This window comes from Xyrauchen texanus, chromosome 22 (genome assembly GCF_025860055.1).
Source record: "Xyrauchen texanus isolate HMW12.3.18 chromosome 22, RBS_HiC_50CHRs, whole genome shotgun sequence".
Lineage (NCBI taxonomy): Eukaryota > Metazoa > Chordata > Actinopteri > Cypriniformes > Catostomidae > Xyrauchen > Xyrauchen texanus.
Window position 1 is genome coordinate 20,383,654 of NC_068297.1, and position 25,989 is coordinate 20,409,642.

Here is a 25,989-nt window from a genome sequence, read left to right on the forward strand (position 1 = left end):
TAAAATATATATATATTTTTTTGCAACTATGTTGATGCCATGATTTTTGTTTTCTGTGCCAAAACTTAATGTTTCAGTTTTCATTAAGTATAAAAAACATGCAATATGATAATGCTGCAATTGTACCACAACAGGCAGAAATGTATATGTAAACATTTTAATTTTGGAACTTTGTCATGACTAAGCATGGAGTAAAGACCACAGAGGTTAAGTCATGGTGAATATGTGAGTTCACGTTTTGCTGCATAATCACCACACTGGCGTAGCAGCGTACCACATCTATCACTTTAATCTAACATATAATATGGTCTAAGTGCAAATAAAAGAGGAACTGAAACTCTATTGGGGTAGAATGGTCTGACAAGTTCAAAGCAATGGCATGTGTAATGTTCAGATAGCCAAAAGCAAACCAAATGAAAGTAGAAAAAATGCTTGCATGGTCATTTCAATCTCCTATTTGCATATGATGCATTACTAAGGTGGCAAAAGGAAGATTTACAAATACCAGACACTAAAGTAATAGGAGAGGAAATAAAACATTAGACTTTGCACTGAATTCATATTTAGTTATCTATGATAGATTACTCATCAAGATGCATTCTTTATATGGACGTATATGAGGAATGCTAGTCCAGCATTAAGATACAGTTTTTTCATAAGATACTATGATAGATTCTATCAACCAAGTGGTAAATTCAAATAGTTTTTCTAGTTTTTGTGTTAAAAGTCAAACCGTCCGTTTAAAATGCCTCGCATTTAAGTGCATCATGTACTACAGTGCAGATGGAGGTAAATCAGACACAAAGCTCTCCTTAAGACTCATGTTACGTCTGTGTGCCAAATGCTACCATGATTTTATGTCTCAAGTATTCCACAAGGTACAAGTGTATTTACAAATAAAGCTGACTTCCTTAACTTCCTAAAGTAAAGCCAAAGAAATCCTATGTTTCCACTTCACGTTAAACCTAAAATCAGATTTAAAAAGACTCTTCCTTTCCAATTGCCCACTTGTTGGTTAGTCTGAACTATATTGTGATATACGGTATGCTTCCACTACCAATAATGTGTTAAAGTGTGTTTGGTCAATATAGAGTTATTTACATAATGTATGCATCTTTAGCAGCAGAACACAACTAAAAACGGATTCACATTAAATATTTCCCTATGTAGCGAGCAAAGTGCATTAGCATGTAAACTGACTAACTGTGCATGTGGATATTAAAACATAATACATATGAGTTGGATTAAACAAGATGGGTAAAACACATTATGCAAAGTGGTATTTTTCAAATAATGTACCTATGAAATTAAACCTGCAGGTAGGTTCAGTAGAGTGTCATACACACATGAGACAAAACATTACCAATTCTTCTGCAGTTATGTACCCTAAAGTGCCTACAAATAAATAAAAAAGCTTTCATAGACCAGTGATTCTGGGGGGGTTTGACACAATTTGTGGTGTCTAAATCACCTCCCACTCTTCCTCCAGCTCCTCTCCACTAAGAGAACCTATGTTGCCATGGTTTTTACCCTTATTGTGATGCAGAGTTTTTGTGAGTCGCTGGCTGAGAGCACCAGCAGGAGTAACTGCCCATAGTTCATCCATAGGAGTCACTGCAAAAGATGGGCATCTTGGTCAGTTCTGTTTGATTCTATATGTTGAGGGTCACTTGGCAAATCGGCAATTAGAAAACGTTTTAGCTCTAAATGATTCTAAATACTCACCCGCAAGCCAGCTGACCAATCCTGGAATCTTTTTCCAATAGTCTCCAGCTGGGTTCTTATCTGTAATACCGTATCGCCGAGCCACTTCACCGTTAGGAAGGCGAACCCAAGCAGTCCTCATGCTCAAAACCAGGTGACTCGCCTGAAGACCTACAATTAGTAAAACATTTTCATTTGATATCAAATTCGAACTGACAACAGAGTAAACACATTACTGTTCTAATTAAACACCTACGAAAATGAGTTTAACTTTGAATCAGGCAATCAGTCGCAGTGCAGGAATAATACACCAAACAATGGAAAAAACAGACAAAGAGATTGTGTAATGAAGGTTAACCAGGAATGTGTTCCCAGGCGGTCCCAACGGGCATCTCTTCAGTGATACCAGTGCGTACAAGCACATTGCCTCTGTTGTCCAGCGCCCACAGCATGCGGTCATTAGGACTGGTCTGAATTTTCACCAGATGAAGCCCAGCAGGCTGCTCAAAAGAACACGATGATTAGAAAAAAGCACACACAGCTAGAGAATTCAAGGAATGGTTCACCCAAAAATATAAATGTTGTCATAATTTACTCACCCTCGTGTCGTTCTAAAGTATGACTTTCTTTCTTATGCGGGACACAAAATGTGATATTTTAAGAAATGTCATGGGCTTGCTTGGAATGTGATGCAGTAGTCGCATTGACTACTTTTATGATTATTTGGGTATTTTAAAGAGGTCATGACATGGATAATTTTTTTTTTCTTCCTTGGGGTTCACTTATAATGTTAGTAAAGTTTTTTGCACAAAAAACAATCATAATGTTGTATTACATGACCTTTTCTAGCCTGTCTTAGGCCCTGTCTGAAATGCTTGGTTTTCAGTGTACTTCACTTTTAAGACACGCCCACTATTATGATTGGCTAACATAGTTGAAAAGCAAAAGAAACATAAGAATTACACTTGTTACTCACTGGCATTAATGGCATTACTGTCCAATATTTTTGCCACTGCTACATCTTTCAATTCAAGTTTCTTTGCAAAACCTAATCCTTGGTTCTCAGAAGAATTCATCCATGAATCTAAAGAATCCAAATGTATAATCTCACAATGACACTTTCAGGAATCTCATTTTGAATTAGTCAGTCATTCCTAATGTTGGGATCCTTAAGAGGGCTAGGCGGAGATGCCGTTTTTCTAAATCCAAGAACACAACAACGTCTGGGGCTCTTACATTACTCTTTTCGATTGTTAAAAGCAAACTACAGTTACAATAATACCACTTTTAGTGTTAGAGTACCCAAGCCGCTTTCTTTCTCTGTCAACTCATCGTGACAATTACGTATGTTGTGTAGGTGGGGACTATGCAAATTATGCTAAACTGTGACTTCACGATGTAGCCGGTTTCAAAATGAGTCATTTTTGCAGGGTGGAAACAATAAATGCTCTTTTTGGACCGGAAAGGAAGCTAGAGAAGCAAAAACGTACAGTATGTTTTTATAGAACAATGACATCTTAGATGTCAAAATATCAAGGAAAGTTTGATTCCTCATGCCATGACCCCTTTAAAGTGAGTCACTATCAGTAGCCTTAGTATTGACATGATGACTTTGATATTCTTTAAAAAAAAATCCTTTCATGTTCTGCATAAAAAGTCATACAGGTTTGAAACGATATGAGGGTGAGTAAATTATTACAGAATTTTCACATTTTGTTGAATGCAATTATTTTTCATAGGACCAAATAATCCCACAGGGTGTATACCAAATGAAAGGCCATGGTAGAAACTGTTCAGTGGAAATATTAAAATCACAGTTCAAAAGTATGCAAATGTAGATTCAGAATTTGACTGCTTTACAGTAGGTGAGATATAACCACTGAATGCTCAACTGTGAAGAATAATGTAACTTACTGCTTTCGAGGTATAACTGATTTGCCTGACTGATTTGCTTACTACTCAAACAGGAAAACAGACATTAAACTTTGTACAGACAATAAATATGATATACATTTGATCTGTCTTCAAGTAATATACCATACGGATGCATGTAAGCCTGTATATGAGCAGAGTGTACCTTGCAGAGATTAATATGCAGCTTGTAAAGTCAAGCACTGGGGAAACTGTTGCTTGTTTACCTGCTCAGGAGGTTCAATGCAGATCCATGCAGGGAGCATCATGCTGGGGTTCAGAGGTTGAGTTCCAACACGGAAATACACCATACCATTAGCATCACATGCCCAAACATTCTGACTGCCACAGGACAAACTAAGAAACCTCACATGCCCTGTGAGCGAGCAATAGAGAGAATAAGGAAGAGAGAGAGAGAGAGAGAAATATTTCAATATAAACAGGTGAACTAACACATTATAACCTTCATTTCAGACGGTTGAAACCCCTGGAAGTTTAAAACCCAGCTGTACAGTATGTAAAGTTTTGCCATAACCAAATTGCAACCAATGACTTTGAGCAAATGGTTAGGATTAGGGCAAGTGTTAATATTCAACCATCACAACCCATCAGGTGGTCACTGACAGAACGGACAGTGACCTTGCGCAGTGTGCCTGATTTAAGCTCCTGAAACATACATCACATTTGGCGCCATTTCAATAATGTGTATGCCAAGGACGTCCATGGTCATTTTTCCAAACTAAAACCCTGTGTCTATCAAGCAATGTCCTTTGGACAGTAGCCAACATTCAGCAGGACTGTGGGGGGAGTGTAGAACTTTACAGTGCTCTTGTTTGATATGATAGGGTAGCCTTGACATGACTCCTGAACTTCATAGAACATAATGATGGCTTTGTTTTAAGGCCTTGGATAGCAAATCTTAACATAACATACGATACACTGACGCACATCTACCACATCACACCATTTCACATCTACATTGTCCTGGCCATGTCATCACATTTTGAATTACAGTGTTTATGCTATAGTGTAATTACATATGTAGGTAATAATACATATTATGAATGTAAATGTGTGCTTAATATGTAACAATTATGTTGAACAATATGTAATATCTGTAAAACGGGCACTGCAAATTCACAGTTCATATACAGTGGCCCCAAAAATATTTGGACACTTAAAAATGCATGAATATCTTTGTAATGCACATCAAAATATCAAACCAAGTGACATTTGTTTTAAAGAAAGATATCATTTTTAAGCAAACATTTCACAATTTCTTTTTTTAAAATTATAAACAAATAGGCATACTGTTTCAAATTAAAATAAATATATTTGGTAAATATACTAACATTCTAGTTGTCAAACAAAATAGATAATACAGAAAACAAAAGTAAAAAAGTTTGCAGATGCCACTTGATTTGATATTATGTTACAGTATCTATAAACTGAAATTCATACACATCTTGTGTACATCTTGTTTAAATATAACTGTCACCCAATCCAAAACTGAAAACCCCCACAAATCTATTTTATCTCCTATTGATGTGTTGTTTCACATTCTTTAACTGGGCTGATGAAACACGCATATCTACCAAATCAATAGAAAGAACGTTATGTGTGTCTGATGAACACAATGAATGAAAACAATAGAATGCTTACATGTCATCACATCTGTGACCTTTACTCGCAAGAGCTCTTTGTACACTGTGCTGAATCATTGCAAACATAACAAGATAAAGCAAAGTTGATGCTTCAGTTCACAGGATGGACTTTTTCAAAGTCATCAGGTTTTTTTTTTAATATAGTAGCATTAGAAGGGTTTTCCTAAAACGTCTCAATTAGAATAAGGGACAGAGTACATGCAAAACAGAAAAGGGGTGTGTGAGCTGCAGTACAAGAAGGTTCAAGAGATGTAGACTTAGGGCTGCATGATTATTACAGAAACCATAATTATTTACTTCAATTGTGCTTGCTATTGCTATTATTAATTTGCAGTTTTTAAAAACTCCAAATAATCTTGAAAATCCAAAACAATTTCATATAGCCAAGACTGATGTTCACTTTGGCTGTAAAGCTTCTTTTTGGCAGGTGATGTTTCTTCAACAGACATTTTCTGTAAATGTAAATGTCCTCTGCTGAACACAATACAAGTGAATTGTTTCCAGAACTTTGAAGTTTCAAAAAGCATATAAAGGCAGCATAAAAGTAATTGTTAAATTGACTTAAAAGTGATATGATTGGTGTGGGGGAGAAAAAAGATCTATATTGAAGTCCTTTTTTACTATAAAAATCTACTTTCACTTCCACATTATTTAGTTTTTGGCGATTCACATTCTTCAGGCATTGCGGCATCTACAGGGCAGGGAGGAGAATTTATAGTAAAAAAGGACTTAAATATTGATGTATTTCTCACCCACACCTATCATATTTCTTCAGAAATCATGGATTAAACCACTGGAGTTGTATGGATTACTTTTATGCTGCCTTTATGTGTATTTTGGAGCTTCAAAGTTCTGGCCACCATTCCTTTACATTGAACGGACCAACAGAGCGGAGATATTTTTCTAAAAATCTTTGTGTTGAAGCTGAAGAAAGAAAGTCATACATATCTGGGATGGCATGAGGGTGAGTAAATTATGAGAGAATTTTTGGAGGAACTAAATCTTTAACGGAATGCTGTAAATGACACTTTTCACATTTAACTGATCAAGTGTAATTAATCTATGTAATTTTTTTTCTTATATCCCAGCTTAATATCCAGAGCTACTTGTAGTTTGATTTCACCAAAAAGTGTAACATTGTGGCCCTGTGGTGTTATCAAAACATTCCTCTTTTTGAATGGCCCTTCCAGCAACACTTACTAAACTGATGGTGCGAGTTTGGGGCAAGACTATCTATTTGTACAACTAATGGAAGACAAGGTGAGTTTTCTGGAATCGGTTTGAAAACAGTGATTATTATTGCAATTCCGTTTGATGTTAATATCTCAAAAATGATGCACCTGTGGCAACCAAAATTGTAATTTAGATTATATTTTCATTAATTGTCTTAGCTAACATCCAAAGAATCTGCATTTATATCCAGTCACTTCATTAGACCAATTGAACTCCAGTAACATAAATGATACTGTATGTCTTGGTCCGTAGGCCTGAGTCTAAAAGCAAAGGAAACATCATGTGCTCAGTCAGTTTGTAACAAGTTTTAAAAAGACCATACAGCCAGGACTAGCCCCAGACTCGTCTGTCACATTGCCGTTCACACGCAAACAACCAGAAACGGGCAGAGCTACAGCTGCTCCCATCAAATGGCTCTGCCTATTTGTGTCTCCATCCTGTCACAGCACAAACACAAACACTCCTGCACAGACATAAAACACACACTTGCACTTCATAAACAAATTCCTCACACTGTTGATTTTACACTGATTGTAATAAAGTGCAAGCCATGTAATTAAAATATGTCTGATGTAATCGGATTAGATCAGCCTGCATTGTCATTTCACAGTGAAAACTTGAGCAGTTAACAAATAGAGGTGTGTGGATGGCTGCATTGTTTACGTTTGACATAGGTTGACATTGTTAACTTTTTTCCAATATGCCGATTGACTGTGTATTTAGCCCATCCCTAAAATATAATCACTGCAAAACTCAATCTCTTACATTCATGAACTTTGGCACTAAACTAACCAGATTTATTACAAAACGTGTATTATGTAAGAACCACCTGCTCAAACAGCACCCTTAGCAACATGCGGTTTTGATACATGAAACGTTGCCTTCCTTTCAACCAGGTGGAATCTCACCAATTCCAAGAAATTTAAATAAAGGGAGGGATTACAATTTCATTACACACATACACCGCAAACCTCTTAAAGTGAAAGAAGTTATGCAAAGAGTACTAAGGAAAAGTATATCCTGAGTGGGAGTGGAAGTGGGCTGGTTGCTCATGAATATGACAGAAGTAGGTTAGTGGCATACCACATGAACAGGCAGAGGACATGGAAATCTGAAGCAGGAGGGAACAGGAGAGGGTCCCCTGTGTGTTATGTGTATCATGCGTCATTCTGTCACACATGACCTGTGCAAATGGCACTTGAGACCTTGTTGAGCAGTAATATTTGACCAATTTATCAGAATCATTTGTCTAACATGTCCATTATGAGGATGAGTATTAAAATATAATCTTACACAGTAAGCACACACACATCAGCACAAAAATAATTGTGGCAGATATTTCTCTTTATTTTGAAAGATCTCTTTCATGAGGATGATGTAAATAAAATCAGCTAGCTTATGAAGTGTGTCATGAATATGTCCGGGTCACCCCAAAATCAATGCAAAATCTAAAGAAAGTAATAAGAAATTATATTTTGTCTATAAAAAGGGCAATTTTAGGATTAAGATAATCTTTACTACATTAAGATAATTAACCAATTAATGTAAAACTATTTAAACCATATTAGCTATATAACCCATTTCAGGACCATTTTGTGCATTGTAACGAGGAACTAAAGATGTTTTTACTTTTGGTTCGTTCTGAGCAGAAATGCTATTTTTCCTTTCCATATGGTAACCGTTTAGAATGAAATAAAAGAATGGTTAATGATGTTCTTTTTAAAATGAGAGTACTCTGTGTTAAGGGTGGGTGTTATACCAGTTGCAGCGTTTTTTGGCATTTTTTCTTTAGATTTTCAGGTCAAATATGACTTGGAAATGTTTTTTGAGGGATTTACTCGAACACTTAAACCAAGAATTGGTGTTTCAGTTCGGTGCTTTCACATTTTCACAGGTTTATATTTAGCCGACATATGATCCACTGATAAAACCATTGTCTACAGAAAGAAAATTCTCTCACCGAGTTGGCTGAGATCCAGCAATGTCCAGTGCATGCCCGTAGCACAACTGGCTGATAAAGTGCGGATGTGGACACGGCCATAGTGATCTAAGCCCCACAGAGCATCATGGCAGGCCGAGAGCTGCACCATCTCTACATCTGGAGGGAGCTGAATGGTGAAGGGCCGCAGATGGCTGTCCTGGTCCCGAATGCAGAACAGGTCTTTCCTGCTCTGACCTAACCACAGGAAACTCCCTGTGGAGACACCAAGACACACTATGAGATTGCCAAAAGTTTTTGAGGACATCATTGAGTCTATGCTGGTTCTTACAAATGTGGTTGGGCTAAAGTTAAGCTAGAAAGAGGAAATATCAAGGAACAAACATGGGCAGTCTACACAGATTTGATCTGTGCAGCCAAAGTACAACTATGTTTCATGGCTTCCTGTTTGACATCAGATAATACAGGGGCATGAATGTGAAAAGGTGGGATGTCTACATACCTTCTTCAGCTGGAACAGCAGAGGAGAACACAAAGGTCCATTTTGTGGCAGAGGCAGTTCCTCTGGGTACAACACTTCTCCAAAATGTCCCTGCATGAAAGTAAATACCAAATAATGAACATCACCATAGAACATGGCAGCAAAAATTTGGGTCAAGTGGCTTTATAATATTTAAAAAAGAAATAATCTAAAGGACATAGGCCAATAAAACTGAATGTTTAAATCTTAAGCTACCATTTTGCCCATGCTATGTGTCGTACCAATGAGGCTGCCCTTGGCCACATGGAACTCATTGCGTCCAGAAGCAATCCAAACACCACTGCTGCTGACGCTGATGAGGCTGGGCTGGCACTGGGAGTGCTGGGAGAGGAAGGCCACACGAAGGCGCTCTGCCACCCGCTCCACTGGAGCTCTAGTGGCTGTGGCAACGGTCTGTGTAGCCTGGATCAAAGTCTGCAACAGACTGCCCTGATCAAACACCACATAGTCTGTGATGCTTACCTATTTGAAAAAATATTGAAGAAAAAGACCACCGTGAGATGGTGAGACTTCCTTTCTACATCCGTTGACCGTTGGGTGCTAGAGCTTCTTGGTTGGGCATTTCAATTTCTCCCATTCATTTAAATAGAAGTGGCCCATCTCTGCTAAATAGTCTCTAGTGTAAGTCTATGGAATTTTGGTGATATTTGAACATCCACTGTGTGAAAACCTGATTACAATCAGTTAGCAAAGTCATAGCTACCACAGTCAGAACTGCCCGAAGATCTGTGCAAGGGACTATATCTAGGAGACAAGCCACTTCTATTAAAATGAATGGGAGAATGACCAATGGTCAATGGATGTAGGAAAGGTAGTCCCACCTTACAGATAAAAGAGCCAATAACAATTTAGATTCAGACTGGAATTGTTTTTGTTTTTTACGTAATCTGAGCTATGTTCTATGAGAATATATGGTCTTTGATTGTAATCTTGACCAACCATTTTGGAGATTTCTATCTTTCCCCATTCAATTAGATAGGAGCTGCACTTGTACATCACTTGTTTACATAGACAAATAGCTGCCATTGACTGTTCCAAAGATGGCCGCCAAGTTAACTGACTTCCTAAAAAGACTTTGTCTGTGCCGAGTTTAGCGGATGTAGCTCGAAAGCTCTAGGGTGAACTACAATCAGAAAAAAACAAAAAACCAAGTCTGTATAATTACAGTATGTTGGCTGTCAATCATTTTACACTGAATGTAGAGTGGTTAATTTAGAGCTGTGTTTCTAAATCTTTGTCTTGGTGTACTGCAACACTGTAGGTGGGTTTCTGCCTTATCTGACACACCCAGCTCAGTTCATGGAAACTCAACTAACGAGCTGATCAACTGAATCAAGTTTGATAAACAAGTTAGACATTTAAAATATCCAGTACTGGAGCACTCCTGGAACAAGACTGAGAACCACTGATGTGGAAATTTTTCAAAAAGTGGTGTTTAACGTATGTACCTGCCACCAGTGTTCATCTTCACCCTGGGGCTTTTTAGTTGTGACCCCTGTTCTGAACCAAAGACTGCCACTGGTGTCTAGTGCCCAGGCTGTGTTGTTCTCACCCAGAGCAATACAGATGGGTTCCAGTCCTTGGCTCTCACTGAGAACACACAGACAACATTAGAATATATTTTCACTTTAAAAACTGTCAAAAAAAGTAATATTTGCTTTAATGCACTTATGTACAACAGGCATCAACATCCCCTTAAATACATTTTAGTGTTGTCACGATACTAGAATTTCTAACTTCGATACGATACCTTGAAAAATATCGATATTCGATACCATTTTCGATACCACAGAGAAAAAAACTGCCACAATATTAAGAGGGTAGAACTGTCTAGAACATGACAATGAGGTATATTTTACATGAACAAAATGTCCTGAGGTATTGCACTTGTTCAAAAGCCTCTCAGATTGCCATACATTCAAAAACCAATAAAGTGCAAGTAAATAAAAAGTGCAATCTTTTGTATTTCCAAGTCAAATCAAATCCAATCTCAATGTCAACAAAAGCTACTTAAACGTCAAGGGGGGTTGACTAGCTTTCATAAGGTCTCTCGCTCTCTCCCTCTCTGCCGTGCACGCGCTATGTATGTTGTGTGCGCGCTATCTATGTTATGCGTGCAGTATGTTCTGTCTCGCATGTGCGCTATAGATTCCGGAGATTTGAACTAAATTGCGGGCATCAGGGAGAAGCTATCAATATGCGGGAGACTCCGGAACTTCCGGGAGACTTGGGATGTCTGGCTTCATATAAAAAATATTTCCAGATAGCACTCCTGCTGTGTTCTTTATCAAACAAAACTGGTCGCGGGGGCGCCGCATGCACTCGCCATCTTTACATTCACTTCACTTTTGCTATTTAACCAGAGCGAATGAGAGGAGTGCGAGTGTGTGTGGTGTTTGTCAACGCGCCTTTGGAGAGAAGTGAAAGTGACAGCTCGGCTAGTATCGATACTTAGGGAAATTAGTATTGGTACCGTTCAGATATTTCAGTATCGATATTTATCGAAATATCTATATTTTTGACAACACTAATACATTTATCATCATATCACAAGATCTTAAAGTTGGCAGCCCATTTATGAAATATTCATTTTGCATGCAGCATTTATATAAAAAATAATAAAGTTATATTGGATAAGGACAGACTTTGCTTGCAGTCCTTTATACAGTTGAAGTCAGAAGTTTACATACACTTAGGTTGAAGTCGTTAAAACTCATTTTTTTTAACCACTCCACAGATTTCATATTAGCAAACTGTAGTTTTGGCAAGTCGTTTAGGACATCTACTTTGTGCATGACATGAGTAATTTTTCCAACAATTGTTTACAGACAGATTGTTTCACTTTTAATTGACTATATCACAATTCTAGTGGGTCAGACGTTTACATACACTACATTGACTGAGCCTTTAAGCAGCTTGGAATATTCCAGAAAATGATGTCAATTTAGACAATTAGCTTCTGATAGGAGGTGTACTGAATTAAAGGTGTACCTGTGGATGTATTTTAAGGTCTCTCTTCAAACTCAGTGCCTCTTTGCTTGACATCATGGGAAAATCAAAAGAAATCAGAAAAGACTTGTGGACCTCCACAAGTCTGGTTCATCCTTGGGAGCAATTTCCAAATGCCTGAAGGTACACGTTCATCTGTACAAATAATAGTAAAGCAAGTATACACACCATGGGACCACGCAGCCATCATCCCGCTCAGGAAGGAGACACATTCTGTCTCTTAGAGATGCGAAAATTGCAAATCAATACCAGAACAACAGCAAAGGACTTTGTGAAGATGCTGGAGGAAACAGGCATGTAAGTATCTATATCCACAGTAAAACGAGTCCTATATCGAAATAACCTGAAAGGTTGCTCAGTAAGGAACAACCACTGCTCCAAAAGCACCATTAAAAAGGCAGACTACAGTTTGCAAGTGCAAATGGGGACAAAGATCTTACTTTTTGGAGAAATGTCCTCTGGTCTGATGAAACAAATATTGAAATGTTTGACCTAAGACAGTGAATGTTTTCTACGATTAAATGTCAGGAATTGTGAACAACTGAGTTAAAATGTATTTGGCTAAGGTGTATGTAAACTTCTGAAGTCATCTGTCTACAATCTGATCATGTGAAATCGAGATCACAGACATACCTGACAGTGTCATACTTCCAGTGCTCCCCCTCTGCACAGTAGCTGCTGAGACCCTCTCTGTAGAACACCCCCCTCTGCTCACTCAGTGCCCACACCACACTGCCTCGTGCTGCCATCTGTGCCATTGGGCAAGGACAGTCCACCTTCACTGACCGCGCACATGGCCTGTCCACACTCAGCCCTGAATATACACAAACAACAGTAGTAGTATTTGAGCTGTTTAAATGTATACTTTAAATGAATGGTATATAAAAGTATGAAACTAGTCTTGTTGGTTATTTTCTGATGAAATCTAAAACTATTGAGAACTGGCATGAAACAGTACTTTCACATCACATTTCCAGATATATGACTCCTGCAATACATGATTCCTGTAAACATTAGATTCTGCGGAAGGAGGGGTTTAAAGGTCTTAATTTAACATTTTTCAAATTGAAATGTTTATTTTTTCTCCATAACAATTTACATGAAAAGTTGACTGAAAAATGAAGACACATTTCTGTTTGGCATGTCCCTCTTTTGCTTCAATGACAGTATGCACCCAAGTTGACATGGGAAAACTCATGATCCACATTATCCCAAAGTGAGAAAGACTGGTCAATATAACAAAGTGCCTTATTGGATTAGTGACCTAGATATAGAGCAGGTTTTTTAATTATTTAACATCATTTACATCATTGCTTTGTTATACAATTTTCCTAATACTTTTAGTTTATTTCCAGGCTTAAATTAGATTCTGAATCCCAGATTTTCAATGTGGACATCTTTTTGAACCCCACTGTAAATGTTCAATATTACAGTAATATACAGTACTGCAGCTTATAACCTCTGCTTGAGCGGCAGGGGTTATTATGGGATGATAAGGCTTTAACAGAGCTGTAAGGTAACTGGAACTGCAGCACAAGGCTTGCTACCCATGATTATGTTCTTAACTATTACATAAGATCCAAAGCAGAGCCCAGACAAAAGTTACACTCCTTTAGAGTAAATAAATCAGTGGAAACCCGTATATCAATGCACATACAAATGCCAGATGCACAATTACTATTACTTTTGCCATTGTGGCTAGTTTAGCTTTACAAACACAATGGGTTATTTACCAAGTACATACAGCACCATCTAATGGCCACAAAGTGACAGCCCAGGTTGATTTTATCTGCAGTTACAGAATGCACTTTACAGTTTTGTCAAACCAGATCAAAAATATTAAAAAATTTGAGTGAAAGTATTTCTTTACAGAATAAAAAATTATAATCAATTCAAAGTCAATGCAAAACACTCAACTATGAGCTTTAAGTAAATATTAATCATAATGTGAGGTTATCAAAATGTGCTAAAGTTTTCACACCTGTCTGTAGGTAAAGATCACCATTGGTGCGAATGAGCCATGCAGTGTCATCACCAAGTGCAACAAAAGCTGTGTCATCCAGGGCTTTGTACCAGTGTCTCTTTCCCTTGATGGTGACTTTCCCACAAGCATAAGCAGTCATAGTCTTCTGCTCCACCTTCCAAAGCAATGAGCCTGGGAAAACACAACAGTGAGATCAGACCAAACACTTACATTAAAGTTTATGGTTGTCAGAAAATAACATCTAAAAGATAAGTACTGTTGTAAAATAACTTTTAAAAATACAGAACTGAAAAAGATGTAACAATGTTGTTACCTATAAATATTTACATACTTACATCTGAGATTAAAGGTATAGCTCACCCAAAAATGACAATTCTCTCATTTCCAGATTTGTATAAGATTTTTAGAAGAATATCTCAGCTCTGCAGGTCCATTCAATGCAAGTGAATACTTTATTGCTCCAAAAATGACATAAAGGCAACATAAAAGTAATTCATACAACTCCAGTGGTCAAATTCTTTGTGTGTGTGTGTGTGTGTGTGTGTGTTCTGCAGAAGAAAAAAGTCCTACACATCTTTGATGGCATGAGGGTGAGTAAATGATGAGAGAATTTTCATTTTTGGGTGAACTGTCCCTTTAAGAGAAATTATTAAACTTTTATTAATACAACGATCTGAGGACTAAGATTAGTCCAGAGTGCCGAAAACCAACTAGTCCTTGCTTGTTTAGATTTTGAATAAACCAAATCTCAGGCGATCCACTCCTTACCTGATGGGGATAAAGCCATCTGATGGACATTTTCCTCAAACTTCTGCCAGCTCAAGCTACCATTTGGGAGACCACTGCAGAAAAGGCCTCCTTTAAAATCCAGACACCAGATATAACGGTCTGTAACAACTAGACTGAGGATACCACAGCCAGGCCCACTGTAGCCCATCCAGCTTTCAGCCAACTTTAAAGAGAAATACATTTATATATTTTTATACTTAAGAATACATACTATACAAACTTATTTCTGAAAACAGCAAGTAATACAGCATTATTAAAGAAAATTCTTGACTAGGCTTAATAAAATGTTAATAAAATGTAATTACTTTTTACATATTTATTAAAACATATGTTTTAAAATGGTATTTTTAAATGTAAATGCTAGGGAGCACATAACATATATATGCATGGTAAGATTAATAAGTTTACAAATTATCTATTTAGAAGTGCCTGAAAACATACATCATTATTTACATATAATGTAAATACATATACAACATTTAATAATGTTATATCATACATGTAAGAAATCTAGCTCTTTAAAAAAAGACAATTTAAAACTTCTTAAGACTTTAAAATTAGCAGAACCCCTGTATATTGCAAAAACAAGCAAGAGCCTACATTTTGATCTGATAATGGTCTCTGGATTTATTAGCACCCAAAATGTTTCCCCCTTGAGAACCGTGTTATTCCGCACTCTAACCTGGTCAGCTTTGAGGAGCTGCATCTCATCTTCCTCTTTCTGCTTAGCAGCTGAGCACTGAAGACTAAGAGCATTTAGTCCATCCCCCAGACTGGCACTGGATGGCATTCCATGGGCATAGATGTCCTCCTCATCACTAGAAGGCGTTGGCTCGGGTTCAGGGGAGTAACCCAGTGGCCTAATGGGATCATAAGATAAGTCCAAGTTAAAGTCACCATGTAAAATCTCTGTATATTGTTGCTCCGAATCCTGCTGGGGGTCCTTGTCCTCCTTCATGTGCTCCCCAATAACGTCCTGCTCATCAGCTGTCTGCATATATGAAAATGTGCATTCCAGGAGTATGTCCACATCAGGCGTAGCTGCAATTTGAGGCTCCGCAAATACATCCCCATTTTCACTATATGCCTGGAAATCCATGTCTTGCATAGGGAGTGATGATGGGCAAGAGGGATGTGTTTCTACTGTTTGGTTAACTGAGCCCTGATCAGGCTCTTGGTTCTGGTTGGGTGAGCGTTCTGGAGGGCCCTGAAGAGGGAAGGCATCAGAACTGTGAGTTTCTCCATAGACTGAGTCCTCCTGGTCGGGTGAGCAGGTGCTGTGGAGGTCGAGGCTGCTGTACAGCAGGCTACTGTGTTCATAAGGAGGCTCGCTCATGGGTGTGTTAAGAACATCACTACCTGCACCATCCTGACTGTACAGGCTCTCCGACCAGCTGTTGCGCTCATTAACACGGTTCCCACTCTCTACAGAGTCACAAAGAGGAAGGGAAAATATCATTGGACTCACAAAGAGATATAAACTAGCTTTAAAGGAACACGTTTTTATCAGTTGGTAATTAAAGTCAACCTGAAATGGCATTTGCAACCCATTAGCGTCATGTGACATATTTCTGAGTGAAATACAATATTTAACAAGAAAAAATGAAGGGTGGGAGTTTTATTCATTGGCAACTGATTGAATCACAAAATGTGAGTTTGCTAAAACAATGCCCAAATAGCTATCTGACTATTAGTTCATTTTAACCAATAGACCAGTGGTTCCCAAACCTGTTCCTGGAGGCACCCCTAACACTGCACAATTTTGTATATCTTTCTTATCTGACAGACCCAATTAGCAGAGTCTCTGCTAACAAGCTAATGAGTTGAATCATGTGGGTTTCATTAGGGAGAGATCCAAAATCTGTTGTTTTGGGGGGCCTCCAGGAACAGGGATAGGAACCACTGCAATAGACTGTTTTGCGTTGGTGACATCAGAGGAAAAGGAAAATCAGAGGCAGAGGAAGTTATTACATTTTGATGACAAAGATGAAAGAAAATGTCTTAGGAATATGTGCACTGATGAATCTTGCACAATAAGACAAGGAGTGTATATAGAGTCGATTTTGTTTTCATGTTGACTACTGTTCAGAATTGAAAGGGCATTTTTAAGCATCAATTCATTTTGCGGCGCTTTTGCCACATCTGAATGTTTTCTCATCTATCATTGTTGCTTTATGTGATTATAACATATCATAACATGGTGAGTGCTACATGTGTTGCAGCGTTGATCCTCTTACCCTGCCTTCTCCTCTTGCCCTTCTTCTTCAGCTTTATGGCCTTGACCACCAGCTCTTGCTGGAAGTCCTCCTGGGTGATGGTGCTGTATCGGCTAGAGGAGAGCTCTGAGATGGAGGCCTCCGTGGCAGTCAACATACCCTGAGCACTCTCCCATGATGTGATGGAGCTGCTGCGACTGCAGGATTCAAGGGTCCCCACGCTAACCCGCTGCTGCTGCTCCACATCCTCAGAGACTACCATAGCCTTGTCAGCTTGACTGAATTCTTCATGCTGCTGTTCCTCCTGCACCTCCTCTGACTCCTCAATCCCTTCACGCACCTTCTCTGACCTGGGACTGGCTCGAGTCTCCTGCTCTGTAATGATGGGCATGGTTCTGATTGGCTGAGCTGTTTCCACGGCGCCATTAGGGGGCAGCACAATGGTGGGGGATGTAAAACGGTATGAGTGGTCTAATACTGAGACAGAGAAAGAGTGAGAGAGATTTAAAAAAAAGACAGATTAGTATACATTAGTCCCCAAATATTTTTTTAAACTTAAGACACGCTTAAAATGTATTCATGTCTTTGCATTAGATCTGTGTTTCCCAACATTTTTTGCCTTACGTACACCAACAGCACAATCAGTAAGGCTGAAGTACCCCTTGATCGACACAAAACCAAAGATATTTAAATACTAAATATAATTTAGTATTGTCATTATTATTGATTATTTTTAATTAATCAGTATTGGTTTTATCTATTGACATCTCTTTATCAATCCCCATTAGGGCTGGGAACAGAAAAAGACTTCCCGATTTGATCAGTTCAGATTAATTTGGGTCTAAATAATTTATAATGTCCATTTTACTTACATATAAAATAAATTCTCCCAGCTAATGCTCTAACTTGAAGTACAAATTTAAATTTGACCAATTTTATATTATCATTAGTTTTTCATAATTTCGGTCACATTTTAACTTTTTTAAAAATGAACAAATTCCATGTATTCCATAAATCAATATAAAGTCTTGAAATTACATATACTAAATTGCATACATAAGTTTTATTACATGTAAATTTTTGTAGATTCATTATTTACATTGATATGTAGAACAAGAAATAAAACAGTACTGTCTCTTTAAGACTGTAGGCAGTTCACCCAATGAGCGCATATTAACCTTTAAGCACATGCACGGATTCTTTAACGCATCTGTGCTATGTATGATTAGAATTAATGTTTCTTTCTTGTTGTTTATGACAAACAAACTGTAAAGAACAGAAAGGGTCCTAAAAGAGATGTTATTCAATTACAAATGGATTGTGTTGACCTCATCTTTGTTAAAGTTAAACCTAACTTTTACTCTCAGCACACGGTGAAAAGATCTCAGTGCCTAACTTTGCATAGAGTAAAATATCGCCATTGGGATCATTCAAATGAAGGTTGCGATTAAATGCAAAATCTATATTTGTTTACCCCATCCGCTGTCCCATTCACTTTGTTAGGGTCAACATAGCAAAATCCAATTATTTTTGCGTACCCCCTGGGACTTGTTTATGTACCCCGTGGGGTACGCCTACCCCCGGATGGGAATCACTGCATTAGATAACAAAATATCAAACTAAGTGACATTTATTTTAAAGAAAGATAGCAAAAGCACACTATACAAGCAACAAAATTCACAAAAAGAATTTATATAAAAATATAGCTTTTGAATAAAGATACTGTTAAAAATAAAGATAAATGTTATTTGGACACCCACTGGTTTTCAAAGTCAGGGACACTTAAAATTCACTAATCATTACCTTGGGTCAAAATAAAAATAATTGCAAAATTGGTTTAAAAAGTGCTCAGTTCTGAGAAAAAGCTTAATTTGTAATTTATATTTTGCAATCTTATGCAATAAAATTCATGTTTTGTAAAGCTGGCTTAAGTGTCCAAACACTTATTGTGGGCACTAGTAGATAGTGTAAGAGAGAGAGAGAGAAATAAATGAATCAATAAACATCATTCTATGAAGCAGTAAAACCATTGCAGTTTTTAATGTGCCAAGGGCAAAACATGCTTTTCCCCATCCCTTACTCCCCATCTATATCAGGCGCGTCCATTGACGTGATGCAACACAACAAATTGAGGCTTTCTACACTGGACGCGCCTACACTTATGTTGTAAACTGTTTATTATGTTGGCAGTAGTAGCACCAGCATGTGTACTGCAAAATGGAACAGCACACACATTTACAGTCGGTGTGACCCGACGTGACACAACGGACACTTGCAGTGTAGACATCAACATTGATTCGCTCGGGTCCGATGTAGACAGGGTGTTAATGTCAGAGTACTGCTGATGGAGCAGAATGCATGGCTAAATCTACCATTATGGCATCAGAAATGCAACTCACAATTAGAAACCAATCCCTCAGGGCAATTTGAGATTCGCAGAATGTCCCGATCTCCTTTCAGAATGAAGATTTCATTCTCAGTGCATGACACAGACACTATATCTCCACTGCTTTCCAATCCTCCAATGATAACCTTAGAAAGATTTAGAAACAATATCACAAATTATCTTTGCATTGGCAAACACTCAAAGCACATTTCAGATTATATACTGATTGATTGATCTTAAGTACAGTATATCCTTAGATTAAAACAACATAAACAATGCTATAGACTGAATCACACTGAATGTTGATACACTGAATTTCTTTCACACGCAAATCCAGAAACATTTTCAAACCTGATTGGTGCAGTCCACAACATAAACACTGTATTCGTTCCAGCTAAGGACCCAGCCCTCTTTCAGGAAGCAGCTGACCAATCCCAACTGTCTTTCTGAAGGTCTGTATCCACCGGTGGGGCCTGAACGTGGGAACATCTCAAACTGAGGGACCTCCTGATTAAACAGGGGCTTTAGGACGTGTGTTTCCCCCACCCGACCTCGCACATCTGTCCTCCACAGACGCAACCCTGGCCTGGCAGCATATACCACCAGATCGCTCTGCTTGCACAGAGCTGGCTGGAAGCAGGCACCGAACTTTCCATTGCTTTTAAAATGAAAGACAAATATCAAGAACTGAGTTAAGACACTGAGCATAACTCGCTAATGAACTAAAGGGAGGAAAATATGAGTAGGGGGCCGTTCACACAGAATGCAACCATGTCAAGTAAAATCTTTTTTTTTTTAAATGAGTCACCAGCTTTATGTTCTATCTACTTAGCTTTTTTAGATGCAATGACATGTTTGGTGTGAATGACCCCTAACACTCCAACTCTAACAATTGAACGTCCCTTACAGGTGAACATGGATTGAGGGTGTTGTACCTTTTTCGTGGTTTAGTGCCCAGCTGCTGTTTCAACTGCTCTTGTGTATAGAATAGCACTGAACGCTGATGGGATGAAACCAGAAGGACTTTCTGACTGTACTCCAACTGAACTATTGCTGAAGGCTCTTCAAAGAGAATCACTGGGTTACACACTCCCTAAAGGACACAGAACATACACACATTCTCAGTCATTGGACACTATAAAAAATTCTACCCTCCAAAACCATTGCTTGCTTTTTAAAGCTACGCATATAAGTATGCAAGAAATATGTACAGGAGTTGGACCTAGCAAATTAATTTTTTAAAGGAATAGTTCACCCAAAAATGTAAATGCTATCATCATTTACACACCCTCACGCCATCCCAGATGTGTATGACTTTCATTGTTCTGTAGAACGGAAATTACGATTTTTAGAAGAAAATCTCAGTTCTGTTGGTCCAAACAATGCAAGTGAGTGGTGGCCAGAACTTTGAAGCTCCAAAAAGCACATACAGGCTGCATAAAACTAATCTTTATGACCCCCAGTGGTTAAATCCATGTCTTCAGAAGCAATGCAATAGGTGTGGGTGAGAAACTTAATATTTAAGTCCTTTATTACTATAGATATCCATTTTGACTTTCAAATTCTTCTTTTGTTTTTTTAGATGTGCTTTCTTTGAGCATATTTTCACCTACTGGTCGGGGCTAGTTAAAGGTGGATATTTATAGTAAAAAAGGACTAAAATATTGATCTGTTTCTCACCCCATCATATTGCTTCTGAAGACATGAATTTGACCACTGTCATCATATGGATTACTTTTATGCTGCCTTTACGTGCTTTTTGGAGCTTCAAAGTTCTGGCCACCATTCCCTTGCATTGTATGGCCCTACAGAGATGATATATTCTTCTAAAAATCGTCATTTGCGTTCTTCAAAAGAGAGAAAGTCATACACATCTGGGAAGGCATGAGGGTGAGTAAACAATGAGATAATTTCCCTTTTTGGGTGAACTTTCACTATTTTGTCCATCTAAATGCTAATATCAGGCATACGGCATAAGAAAATATACTCAAGATCAAGGCTTACTTGGTCCAGGTCCACAGCAGAGTAGACCACCCTCCCTTTATCATCACCAGAGAAGAGCTTCATGCCATTAGCACTCCATGCTAGAGCTGTAATTGTGCTTTTGTGTAAGCCCACCACATCAAACCTTCTCAGCTGTGACAAGACCACAAAATCAGTGTGACACAATGCCCGCTTAACCAGTCAATCACTTTACAATTTTATATTAGATCACATCTTAGCATTTTATGCTCTTTTATTATGTGGACAGAAAAAATACTTTTGAACTACTGCCATATTTTGAATAATGATGTTACATGATATTTTTACATTTTATATTAGCAATTACACACATGTGAAGTTAAACTATTAAACAGCCAATAATTGTTATTTAAATGTGGTGTCAAATTATTGTTAAAATCAATTTCTAATAAAATATTAAGTACAATTAATAATAATAAATATAGTAAACACTTTAAAGTCTCTTATTTAATTAAACCCTTTGTCCTTTGTGTCTATATTGAGAGACCCAGTTGTACCTGTTTATTTCTGCCAGGTAATGGTGACACAAGCTGAAAGAAAGCAACTCGGCCTGATGCTGTCCCAACAGCCACAAGATCATCAAAACAACTCAGCAACTTCACTGCAGTGATGGCCTCACATTTCCCCTATAACAACAGAAAACAGGTCTATTGCAAAAAACAATATACTGTTGAAGTCTGAAGTTTACATACACATTAGCCAAATAAATTTAAACTCAGTTTTTCACAATTCCTGACATTTAATCATAGAAAACATTCCCTGTCTTGGGTCAGTTAGGATCACTACTTCATTTTAAGCATTTGAAATGTCATAATAATAGTAGAGAGAATTATTTATTTCAGCTTTTATTTCTTTCATCACATTCTCAGTGAGTCAGAGGTTTATAAACACTTTGTCATTATTTCGTATCATTGCCTTTAAATTGTTTTAAGGTTGGGTCAAACATTTTAGATAGCCTTCCACAAGCTTCTCACAATAAGTTATTGGAATTTTGGCCCATTCCTCCAGACAGCTGGTGAAACTGAGTCAGGTTTGTGGGCCTCCTTGCTTGCACACGCTTTTTCTGTTCTGCCCACAAATTTTCTATCAGATTGAGGTCAGGGCTTTGTTGTCCTTAAGCCATTTTGCCACAACTTTGGAGGTATGTTTGGGGTCACTGTCCCCTTGGAAGACCCATTTTTGACCGAGCTTGAACTTCCTGGCTGATGTCTTGAGATGTTGCTTCAATATATCCACATAATTTTCCTTCCTCATGATGCCATCTATTTTGTGAAGTGCACCAGTCCCTCCTGCAGCAAAGCACCCCACAACATGATGCTGCCACCACCCTGCTTCACTGTTGGGATGGTGTTCTTCGGCTTGCAAACCTCACACTTTTTCCTCCTAAACATTATGTCATTACGGCCAAACAGTTCAATATTTGTTTCATCAGACCAGAGGACATTTCTACAAAAAGAAAGATTTTTGTCCCCATGTGCACTTGCAAACTGTAGTCTGGCTTTTTTATGGTGCTTTTGGAGCAGTGGCTTCTTCCTTGCTGAGCAGCCTTTCAGGTTATGTCCATATAGGACACGTTTTACTGTGGATATAGATACTTGTCTGCCTGTTTCCTCCAGCATTTTCACAAGGTCCTTTGCTGTTGTTCTGGGTTTTGCACTTTTCGCATTAAAATATGATCATCTCTAGGAGACAGAATGCATCTCCTTCCGGAGTAGTATGATGGAATGTTTATACTTGCGTCCTATTGTTTGTACAGATTAACGTGGTACCTTCAGATATTTGGAAATTGCTTCCAAGGATAAACCAGATTTGTGGAGGTCCACAGTTTTTTTTTCTGAGGCTGATGGGTGATGATTTTCCCATGATGTCAAGCAAAGAGGCACAGAGTGTGAAGGTAGGCCTTAAAATACATCCAATTCAGTACACCTCCTATCAGAAGCTAATTGGCTAATTGTCTAGGCCTGACATAATTTTCTGGAATTTTTCAAGATGCTTAAAGGCACAATTAACTTCTGACCCACTGGAACTGTGATATAATCAATTAAAAGTCTGTCTATAAACAATTGCTGGAAAAATTACTTGTGTCATGCACAAAGTAGATGTTCTAAACGACTTGTCAAAACTATAGTTTGCTCATTTTAAATCTCTGGAGTGGTTAAATAATTAGTTCAATGACTTCAACCTAAGTGCATGTAAACGTTTGACTTCAACTGTACCTCAATTATATCCTCACATCAGATCAACTGTAAGTGCAAACTAGTGTGGAAATAGCAATGCTGTCTTACCTCTAAATTGTATTTATTCATCTGGCTCACTCTCCTGCAGTAGAGATACAGCATGCCGATGCTGCTGCCAATCGCTATATAATCAGTGTTGCTGTCCAAAGCGGTCAAGTAGACCAACACAGAACGAAAACCTTTCTGCACTTTAGCAGGGATGGCATTGAGAAGGTAGTAGAGTGGGCAGAACTCCCTCAAGGGGAATGGTGCTGAATGGGTGGTCATGATCAGCCTATGGATCTATCTTCCCACTGATGGAGAAATCTCAACATTTCAACATTTTCAAATACAGAATTATATGAAGTGTATGCATTGTTAATCAGTCAGAACAAATAGGGTGCAGTGCAGTGACAGGTTCAGGTTGCTGAGAAAATTAAACAGATCATATCTACTGATCTAACCAGTGAACACACCCCACAAGACTACTAACCGAACCTTACATAATGTACACAATCCAATAGAGTATATTTCCCCCATTTATGCACTACATTACGAGGCTTGATCATGATAAATATGTTAATACAGTAAGCTGTCATTTGTGGCCTGGGCATTAGGTCTGAGTAGCAAATTCAGTGAGGAGAAATTAATCACACCTATGTACATCTTTCACTTTCCGAAATTGTTCAGTTTCTATTCCAAAGCAAAGCCTCTTTATGCATTAATCCTAATAGGTCAAAACAATAGAAGTCGTTTATAGCGAACATTGGATGGTCAGGTTGTCTTGTTAGCTTGCAGTACACATGCAGTAAACTACCCGAGCTTTCATATTGGTGACAAAAACTTACCTCCGGGACAATTTCACATTAATTCTGAACCGTAATCCTTTGACAGTTTAGATGAGGGCGATCTGTTGACATTTCTGCTGCTTTTACAGCAGATAACTCTTGTTGACAGTCTAACGTGACTTCTTCTTTGTTTTAGGTTGGGACAGAAATGTGACTCCAGCGACACCTACCGCAGGGTAAGTGAAACACGCAACACTTCAAGCAGAGGTTCTCAACGGGGGAGTTCAAAGTATGCCAGGGGTCGTTGATAGCAAATTAGTAGAGGAGGGCCTAAGGTTACAGAAATGGGGGGTATTTATCAGTCATAATAATCAAATATATCATCAAGTTCCTTTTTGCATTAAAACTTCTAGACTTGGAGTATATCAGTTGGTTCTCAATTTTACAGGTTGGTACGCATTTGTACCGCCGAAGTCTAGTGAAGCATCTGAAGTATCTGGTTCAGCAGTGTAAAATACACAGGCAGAGGCACAACCTTGGCTTATGCACCTGTATGGCTCTGTAGATGGATACGCCTCAATGGACAGAGCAGGGTGAGCGCAAAGAAGGTGCGTTAAAATAATTGAGAAACAAGACGCGAGAAGCGGAAACCATTTGAATTCAGTACAGAATTCTACATCACCACCCTTGAATTTACTATAGTGACACTAATTGTACTTTAGGCAGAAATAGATTGATAATAAATATGATCATATCACACTTCAGCTCTATTACAGATTTGTCAAAGGCTACATCAGGGGAGTTAGGGAATATTAAAAAATTTGGTTACAACTTATATATATTTATATGTTGTATTTATTGTATTTACATGTGTTTAGAGTAGGTTTGCTGTTTATAATTGCAAAAATGCAATAGTTTGTTTTATAGAAATCATGTTACATCTATCTAACCATCGCAGTGAAGAAGATCCATGCTTCCATGTGTTTACTAGGTATTGTTACAAATACCACTGTTAAAGCTAAAAAAAACATTAATTATTATTAATTAAAATATTACTTAGTATTAGTTTCTGTCTTCACATTTTCATTTTATAGGCTACAGATATAGCCTCCATCTGCTTGAATTCAATAATCCCAAGGTTTGGTCTCACATTCGTGACGTGTAAGCCTGCTGAATGTATTAACAAAACTTTAAAATTATGCAATGCATCGAATTTGCATTGAGAAAATTAAGCAAATTACACAAATATTGAGTTTTGTGGGTTTTTTGTTTGTTTTTTTGGTACAAAAAAAGAGGGAGGGAAATTAAATATGGGGGCGTTCATCAAAAATAGGTTGAGATCCACTGACTTAAAGGGTCTGTCTGTGAGCCATGAATATACACTGATCAGCCACAGCATTAAAACCACTGGCAGGTGAAGTGAATAACATTTATTATCTTGTTACAATGGCACCTGTCAGTGGGGTGGGATATATTAGGCAGCAAGTGAACCGTCAGTTCTTGAATTTCATGTGTTGAAAGCAAGAAAAATCAAGCGTAAGGATCTGAGCGAATTTTAAAGGGCCAAATTGTGATGGCTAGATAATT

General features: G+C 38.0%; 1 protein-coding gene across 2 annotated transcripts; it reads right to left on the minus strand.

Annotated features, from left to right (window-relative positions):
• Nucleotides 1-1,449: 1,449 nt before the first annotated feature.
• LOC127662671 (tectonin beta-propeller repeat-containing protein 2-like) lies at nt 1,450-24,598 on the minus strand. 2 transcript variants are annotated; one of them, XM_052153965.1, is made up of 20 exons: nt 24,463-24,598; nt 23,684-23,928; nt 21,896-22,024; nt 21,381-21,512; nt 20,312-20,469; nt 19,728-20,034; nt 19,390-19,522; nt 17,012-17,467; nt 15,457-16,199; nt 14,754-14,937; nt 13,983-14,156; nt 12,635-12,815; nt 10,441-10,582; nt 9,214-9,454; nt 8,954-9,043; nt 8,473-8,706; nt 3,843-3,991; nt 2,063-2,204; nt 1,726-1,875; nt 1,450-1,614 (listed from the first exon to the last, which is right to left on the minus strand). In XM_052153965.1, the coding sequence occupies exons 2-20, from the start codon at nt 23,900-23,902 to the stop codon at nt 1,463-1,465; spliced, it is 4,116 nt and encodes a 1,371-aa protein (XP_052009925.1). In that variant the 5' UTR covers nt 23,903-23,928; nt 24,463-24,598; the 3' UTR covers nt 1,450-1,462. The 2 variants fall into 2 exon arrangements, with proteins under 2 accessions (XP_052009925.1, XP_052009926.1); XM_052153966.1 differs by having other exon boundaries at nt 23,684-23,941; nt 24,463-24,589.
• Nucleotides 24,599-25,989: the final 1,391 nt, after the last annotated feature.